General features: G+C 37.0%; 1 protein-coding gene across 1 annotated transcript; it reads left to right on the top strand.

Annotated features, from left to right (window-relative positions):
- The first annotated feature begins 218 nt into the window (after positions 1 to 218).
- LOC149580595 (uncharacterized) lies at positions 219 to 2,535 on the top strand. The gene is made up of 4 exons (XM_089814254.1): positions 219 to 1,782; positions 1,871 to 1,960; positions 2,061 to 2,126; positions 2,213 to 2,535. Exons 1-4 carry the CDS (start codon positions 1,702 to 1,704, stop codon positions 2,351 to 2,353), a joined length of 378 nt encoding a protein of 125 aa, XP_089670380.1. The 5' UTR covers positions 219 to 1,701; the 3' UTR covers positions 2,354 to 2,535.
- The last annotated feature ends 6,402 nt before the right edge of the window (positions 2,536 to 8,937 follow it).

Genomic DNA, 8,937 nt, shown 5'->3' with positions numbered 1-8,937 from the left:
AGGAGCATCCAATCAAAATTGGAAGGGAGGGAGGTGGTCAATATCAATCCCTGGGCATATGCACTGAGTTGTGGTGCCAAAAAGATGATAAGTTTTTTTTCTTTTCTAATTTTCAATAGCGTATAAGCGCTATAGCGTGTATGTGCTATGGCTTGGGTCACCCAAGCCATAGTGTGTATGCGCTATAGTGCGTATGCGCTATTCTAATGTCCAAAAAGTTATATGATGGGCTGCAGACCCACAACCCATCATTGTCATTTTGTTTTTTGGCTCTCCAACAACGCGTACACGGGTTTGACAGCAAAAATTCACCACCATTTTCCAAAATGCCTCCTCACCGACGAAATCCAAGACAACGAGCACATCCACGACGATGAGGTAAGTGATATAAACTTAACTTTACATTGTTTAATATGTTTTCCATATTGTTTTATTGGTTTTTTATATTCTTTTGTAGGGTTTTTACAAATTTCATTTAGATTTGTTTATTTAGTTGGATTTCAATTGATTTTTATCAGGAAATGTCCATAATCAACCGGAAAATCCACAAAACCCTCAAGAACCTCAAAATCAAAACCCTCCTCAAGAAGAAAAACAAATTTCACAACCCGAACCAATTGCAAGACCTTCGCCAAGCACACAAGAAAATATAAAAAATGAAATACAGAGAGGCAAAACTAAATTAGAAAGACTCATTGCTCGGTTGAAAGAATCTAGACAAACCAATCCAATGAGGGCTCAATTGGCATCATCCCTTGAATCCATTAACACTAAGATAGCCTCAGTTAGTGGTCAATTAGATATTTTGCGGGCTAAGAGGGATGAACAAAAAAGATTTTATGCAAATAAATTGTCATATGAAGATGTTAAAAAAAAAGAAATATCAAAAGGTAGTATATGTGCATTATTTAGAAAACCCGGTGAGCCAAATACTATTAGAGAGGGTACTAAATGATTCTCCATCCATTGGTACATACACGATGCTATTAGAAATAATTGTTGGGATAGATGGTGGATGGTTTTTGATGCCCCTCCTTGCAACAATCACGAGGTCCCCATGTATTTTTTGAAGAAATTATATTGTGAGTTTGTCCTTGGGGAGATCCCCAATCATTTTGATATGTTAGACTCCTCGGGTAGAGGTGGGGGGTCATCATTTGAGAGGCCAGGAGCACGTCGTGACCCTAATGTAGTTAGGGCACCTGTGGTCCATCCACAGCACGAGCATGTGATTATTCCTTCAGTTGTGAAGGAACATGTAGAGGCCAGCACTCTAGGGACCATTAATGCTTTGATGCAGACCCTCATCCATTCCACGAGCCCATTAGTTGAGGGGGAGCCTTCTATGCGTCATGGTCACATGTGCACTTCATGCAGATCCCTATGCACATTTGGCACTCATGCCGAAGATGGTGCGGATGATGGGCTTGTCACCGATGAGTTCTTGAACGAGACATTTGGCATTAACACACATGTAAATTACTAATTTGATCACATTTCATATGTATAGTGAATGATTAATTAATTAGAATTTATTGACATTGTTCAAAATTTAGGGTCAAAGTGTTGCTGGGCCTAGCAGTGATCCTCCAGGCCCATTTTTTGTCCCTTTGATGAGTCCTGAGGTATGTATCAATTTAATCATTTTAATTAATACATATATTTATTACGTAATAATATTAAGGATTGACAAAAAAAATTATGCATGTGCATCAGTTCTCCATAGGACCCTCAACCTTTACCACAGACACAAAGCAGAGACATCATACGAGCTTCACACAGGTATAGTTGTTTCATGTTAATTTAATTCATTTGATTATATTTATTCCATGTTTCATGTTAGATATAACGTGTATTGTATGACATGGAGCTCATGATGTCGGACACACCTCCTCATCTGCGACAGTCTGTTGATAGTGGAGTGGCCGCAGCTGTGGCTAGCTCACAGCCACTGACGGAGGTATGAAAGAATTTTCTTCATTTTAGTTGTTGTTTATAATAGTTAATCTCAAAATTTCTAATGTTATTTATAAGTGATTATATTTATTGAATTGTTGTAGGGTCTTGTCATGCCTGATCGTCCACGAGCATTTGAGGTGGACTTACATAGTGACTATTTGTTAGTGGTAAGAAAATAATTCATTTTTTGTGTACATATATTTGATTTCAACGTATAATAAATATTGATTCATATCTACTTTCTTTGTATCAGTTGGACCTGGAGAAGAGCCTCAACAAGAGGTCAAGTGAGCATGTCAGGAGGGCCCCGTCATCTCCACTGTCTCCCTCCACAGGATGGCAGAGGACGTCGAGAGACTTGTTTCCTTCCCCTCGTGGGAAGGAAAAGATGTAGTTGATATATTTGATACATATATATATATAGAGAGACTTGTTTCCTTCCCCATGTATATATATAGGCATCAGAGAGACATATTCGACATACATTTGATGTACATATGACATTCTATATTTGATGTATGACATTTATTTGATGTATGACATTATTGGTTAATATATGATATGTTTGTTCATATACGACATTATTGGTTATCATAATATATTATGTGTTTGTTAATGTATATGACATTATTGGTTATCATTTTATATTATATGTTTGTTCATGTATGACATTAAATTAGATATGTTCGTGTATGACATTAAATTAGATATGTGCATGTATGAAATTAAATTCAATTGCTAGAGAGTTGCCATTATGTCTACCAACTAGTGGATGTTATTTTTTGCTTAGTAGTATTTCTCAAAAACTGCAAAGAAGCTATTTCTAGTGAATAGTTGTAAAGAATTGTGATCATAGACTTCATGTACTCATGGCTTTGGCTACGAACACTTGTAACTTTGGCTATAAGCATCCATGGCTTTAGCTATGTGCACTAGTGGCTTTGGCTGTGAGCATTTATGGCTTTGGTTGTAGGCACAATATAGCCTTGGCTGTAGGTTGTCTTTCTTGCTACATGTCAAAGTTACTTTCAAGAATATCATTAGTCTAAGATCATTACAATTAAAATACTATGACCTAATACCTTGGAAATAATAGTCTTTAACCCATTACTTTATTTGTTAAAACATCATGTAGTATCTACTATAGTGCTTCTACTCAAATATGTTTTCAAAAATACTTAGTATGGCAAAGAAATGTCTATGGAAAGCTTGTCAAATAGGGTATTGAAGAACTAAATGTGGATAGTCATTAGTACCCATCAATAAGAACATAGACATCTTTCTCAAGCAAGCCATATGACATTAGCTTAATTTATAAATTTCCTTTGCAAATAACTAGAAGATGCTATGAATCTTAATATAGAGTTAATCACGAACTCATTATTCCATCCAAGAAGCATATATCACCCTAAGCCAATTAATCGACAGGATAAAAATTAATTCAAATAAAAATACTAAAATACTATGATCATTAGTCTAAGATCATTACAATTAAAATACTATGACCTAATACCTTGGAAATAATAGTCTTTAACCCATTACTTTATTTGTTAAAACATCATGTAGTATCTACTATAGTGCTTCTACTCAAATATGTTTTCAAAAATACTTAGTATGGCAAAGAAATGTCTATGGAAAGCTTTTCAAATAGGGTATTGAAGAACTAAATGTGGATAGTCATTAGTACCCATCAATAAGAACATAGACATCTTTCTCAAGCAAGCCATATGACATTAGCTTAATTTATAAATTTCCTTTGCAAATAACTAGAAGATGCTATGAATCTTAATATAGAGTTAATCACGAACTCGTTATTCCATCCAAGAAGCATATATCACCCTAAGCCAATTAATCGACAGGATAAAAATTAATTCAATTTCAAAAAAATTTTGAGTATAACAAGCATGTTAGGGATTCTTACAAGAATTAACATGATGTTCACAAGAGCATTACAAGTTCTCATAATGCTATTTCACATATTGTAATCATATTCAATTTTGAATGGCCATTTGTGTTACAAGCATAAATTTTCTTTAAGGTCTTTTAATTATAGACATGAATTTTATTCTGAAGCTTTTCTATGACAACCCACTCAATGCATATATTGTTGTTCCACATTATGCTGATTTGACTTTCATTGGTTGATTTGGGTCTAGACATGACGTTATTCACTACCTTTTTTATATATATTTTTTTGTAGTGAGGTTCTAGCTTGAATGAATGTATTAATCATCGAAGTTGTGAACCTTGGTCGAGATCCTTACAAATATATTTTCAAATTGGACCTCAAATAGTTTTCTCAGTCACCCCTTGTACACAGATACTGAAATTGTAGTTAATTACATAATTAATATTGAATTAACACAAGTTTAATTGAGAAGTATTATGTACCTCAATAGGGTAGATTATTAGTGACCGGGAAGCTTTATCTTAGAGCAGTTGGTTTCCTAAATCTTTAACGCAATGACACTCTTATGGAATATGGAATTAGGTATGCTAGCTAAGGAACGTTCTTTAAAAGGCAGAGGAAACTCAAGACTCGCATGTTTCCAATCAATATAAATGTTTAAATCACTTCTCTAATTTTTTCTATTTATGATCTTCTTAAAACTTAACTTTCTAAATGCATTGATGGGGAAATAAAGGTCTTCTAGGAACTAAAGGCTAATCATGTTTAATACTTACAATTCTTTGTTTTTATCTAATAATTTAAAAAAGATTGTACAAGTGTTTTCAAAGAGCAACACTTGTCACTAACATCATAAGAAGGAATATCCAAGGAGAATTACCACTGATCCCCCACCACCAAATTCAAGAGAAAACAAAAATCCACTACTAAAGAGATAGTAACAATGATCATCCCTAGTCTCTCCCTTATCACAAAATGATTACCATCAAAATTTGCATTTCCAATTGTGTCATGTGCGTTGAAGCAATAGTAACATTTTCACTCTCTTACCTAATGTCTCCCATTTCTGAAACTCCTGGGGAAGGGCAAGGTCATCTTCTCAGTACTTCAAAATACAACGAGTTCCATTTTTTCCCATATTGATAATCGTTGACTTAAAGGATAGTCAAAGTATTGACAGCCCATAGGAACTCAACCTTTGAACATCCCATTTGTAAATGACCTGATAAAGAAAGTTCAATAAACTCGCATGAAATAGTGAAACAAAAGTTGCATACTTGTGAAGATGATCAGACTGTAGGTGATCAATATGTCTCAAATCTATATTCAGTTCTTTTACAATGCATATAAATGGTTTTTTATATAAAAGACTTATATCCACCAGATAAATAATCATTTTCTTACTATGCTATCCTTATCCTTGGCTGATCTCTGGTAGACCATTTCTTAACCATCCTCCTTCGATCTATAGGTCACTGTATTAATCTGGTTCATCTTGTCTCTACTCGAATTAATAAGAATTGGCAATCTCAGGGGATTGCCAAAAGAGGAATGGGTCCAAGTGGAAGATAGGATTTAGAAGTGAGTTTAATTAAAACATAATAAATAGTGTATTACAAAAAGGAGAATGGTATGTTCTTCACAATCTACTCCCTTATACATTCTATCAATGTTTCACATTGAACCTGATAGAGAACATCACAACACATAACTAGCAACATAGAACATACCTCCTAGCCACCTCAAGAACATAAAATTTCAAAAACCAAAGTGTACAAGTTTAAATTCAAAGCCTCAAAGGTCAAGAGCACAACAAAAAAAAAAAAATTTAAAATAAATATGAAAAAAACCCACATTTGATGGAATCACAGAAAATTTGGTGGCTAGATAGTTACAAGCTGATTCAAGCTAATCCTTCATCACCATTAAGGTTGAAAATAACATACCCAATTGAAAACCAATTTACATATACAAAGTGACTAACATTACTCACAAAGAGGGAGTAGAAGCTACACACTACCTTGTGTCCAAGGTGCGCTAAAGAACATAACCAAACTCTTGGAGATCATATAATCCTAAGTTTACATAATTTGGTAGTAACACATTTCATTAACTTATGAAACATTTACCAAGTTCCATGATTTTTCTTTCCAAAAATGACATGCTAGATACGCTTTCCAACAATATAATTAAGATAAGCATCACCCGAGATGGCATTGTAGAATGAAAATGGAATGGGATCTCCAAAAAGTGAGAGAGTTTATTGTAGGTCTCTACAACACGGTCCTGTAGGAACTAGAATCTCATCCATATCTCGCACGAGCTCTGAGATATGCCTCGTCAAAGATTGCAGCCTTGTGGCATTTAGTGACCCTTAGGGACATTCCGATTGAGCGTGCCTAAGAATGTTCGAGCACTTAAGGGGACAATATGAGGTTGGGGATAGTGTTTACCTGGCCACCCAGAGCTAATGGAGCAGACAATTTGATCCCACGACGAAAGATGAGAGAGATTTGGCAGTTGGCAACTTTGTACTGGCCAACACTACAAGTTTCAGCATCACCCGAGATGGTTTTGTAAAATGAAAACGGAATGTGATCTCCAAAAAGAAAGAGAGGTTATTGTAGGTATCTGCAACACAGTCTTGTAGGAACTGGAATCTCATCCATATCTTGCACGAGCTCCGAGATATGCCTCGTCAAAGATTGCAGCCCTATGGCATTTAGTGACCCTTAGGGACATTCCGGTTGAGCGTGCCTGAGAACGTTCGAGCACTGAAGGGGACAAGACGAGGTTGGGGATAAGGTTTACCCGGCCACCCAGAGCTAATGGAGCAGACAATTTGAACCCACGATGAAAGATGAGAGAGATTTGGCAGTTGGCAACTTTGTACTGGCCAACATTGCAAGTTTCAGCATCACCCGAGATGGCATTGTAGAATGAAAACGGAATGCGATCTCCAAAAAGTGAGAGAGGTTATTGTAGGTCTCTGCAACAAGGTCCTATAGGAACTAGAATCTCATCCATATCTTGCACGAGCTCCGAGATATGCCCCGTCAAAGATTGCAGCCCTGTGGCATTTAATGACCCTTAGGGACATTCCAGTTCAGCGTGCCTGAGAAAGTTTGAGCACTGAAGGGGACAAGATGAGGTTGGGGATAGGGTTTACCTGGCCACACGAAGCTAATGGAGCAGACAGTTTGATCCCACGATGAAAGATGAGAGAGATTTGGCAGTTGGCAACTTTGTACTGGCCAACACTGCAAGTTTCAACATCACCCGAGATGGCATTGTAGAATGAAAACGAAATGCGATCTCCAAAAAGTGAGAGAGGTTATTGTAGGTCTCTGCAACACTATCCTATAAGAACTAGAATCTCATCCATATCTCACACGAGCTTCGAGATATGCCCTGTCAAAGATTGCAACCCTATGGCATTTAGTGACCCTTAGGGACATTCTGGTTCAGCGTGCCTGAGAATGTTTGAGCACTGAAGGGGACAAGATGAGGTTGGGGATAGGGTTTACCCGGCCACTCAGAGCTAATGGAGCAGATAGTTTGATCCCACGACGAAAGATGAGAGAGATTTGGCAGTTGGCAACTTAGTACTGGCCAACACTACAAGTTTCAACATCACCCGAGATGGCATTGTAGATTGAAAACGGAATGCGATCTCCAAAAAGTGAGAGAGGTTATTGTAGGTCTCTACAACACGGTCCTATAGGAACTGGAATCTCATCCATATCTTGCACGAGCTCCAAGATATGCCCTATCAAAGATTGCAACCCTGTGGCATTTAGTGACCCTTAGGGACATTCCAGTTCAACGTGCCTAAGAATGTTCGAGCACTGAAAGGGACAAGGCAAGGTTGGGGATAGGGTTTACTCGGCCACTCGGAGCTAATGGAGCAGATAGTTTGATCCCATGACGAAAGATGAGAGAGATTTGGCAGTTGGCAACTTTGTACTGGCCAACACTTCAAGTTTCAGCATCACCCGAGATGGCGTTGTAGAATGAAAATGGAATGCAATCTCCAAAAAGCGAGAGAGGTTATTGTAGTTCTCTGTAACACAGTCCTGTAGGAACTTGAATCTCATCCATATCTCGCACGAGCTCCGAGATATGCCCCGTCAAAGATTGCAGCCCTGTGGCATTTAGTGACCCTTAGGGACATTCTGGTTCAGTGTGCCTGAGAACGTTCGAGCACTAAAGGGGACAAAACGAGGTTGGGGATAGGGTTTACTCAACCACCCGGAGCTAATGGAGTAGACAGTTTGATCCCACGATGAAAGATGAGAGAGATTTGGCAGTTGGCAACTTTGTACTCGCCAACACTGCAAGTTTCAATATCACCCCAAATGGCATTGTAGAATGAAAACGGAATGCAATCTCCAAAAAGCGAGAGACGTTATTGTAGGTCTCTGCAACATAATCCTGTAGGAATTGGAACCTCATCCATATCTTGCACGAGCTTCGAGATATGCCCCGTCAAAGATATTTGAATTCATAGTGTTTAATGAGAATATAGTTGAGGCTTGCTTTACTTTTCTATGTTAAGTTTGGCTTTCAATTTTGGTTTCCCTACTTATCTATGTGAAAGTTACACTTTCATAAGTAACATGGATGCAATAATACTAAATTAAGTATAGGTCCATGGTTCTAGAAGCTTCACATAGCTTCTCTTCAACTATGGATCTTGTAAGCATTGTACCATGACTATTGGTGTTGTGAGAATATACAAAGCATATATATTGTTTGACCAAATGTCTTCAATGAACATGAACTATATGGAAGAAGAGAAGACATGTTGCAAAGTCTTTGAAAATTTTCTTCAAGAAATGTAAGGAGCCATGGGTGATTCATCCAAATTATTTGGTAAAATAAGAGGAGGAATGAATCAACCTTGATGATAGAGGTAAATGCTGAATAATATTTATTTAATCACATTGTTTGAAAAAACTTTAATGACCTTTAAATACAATTGAAAGAAATGGAATTGATCTCCCTTACTCATGTAGATGAATAAAATTGGAATTTAAAAAAGATAGGGACATCCACCATAAAACCAT

This window comes from Cupressus sempervirens, chromosome 1 (genome assembly GCF_028749045.1).
Source record: "Cupressus sempervirens isolate cs-2001-9-10 chromosome 1, ASM2874904v1, whole genome shotgun sequence".
Taxonomy (NCBI): domain Eukaryota; kingdom Viridiplantae; phylum Streptophyta; class Pinopsida; order Cupressales; family Cupressaceae; genus Cupressus; species Cupressus sempervirens.
The sequence above is the reverse complement of the archived record's forward strand: the minus strand, read 5'-3'. Positions and strand labels throughout refer to the sequence as shown.

Bases quoted from the DNA above. Each gene is read 5' to 3' on its own strand.
- LOC149580595 (XM_089814254.1), top strand. From the start codon at position 1,702: ATGCATGTGCATCAGTTCTCCATAGGACCCTCAACCTTTACCACAGAC. The intron at 1,783-1,870 runs GTATAGTTGTTT...TATGACATGGAG, and splicing joins ATCATACGAGCTTCACACAG to CTCATGATGTCGGACACACC. The intron at 2,127-2,212 runs GTAAGAAAATAA...TCTTTGTATCAG, and splicing joins ATAGTGACTATTTGTTAGTG to TTGGACCTGGAGAAGAGCCT.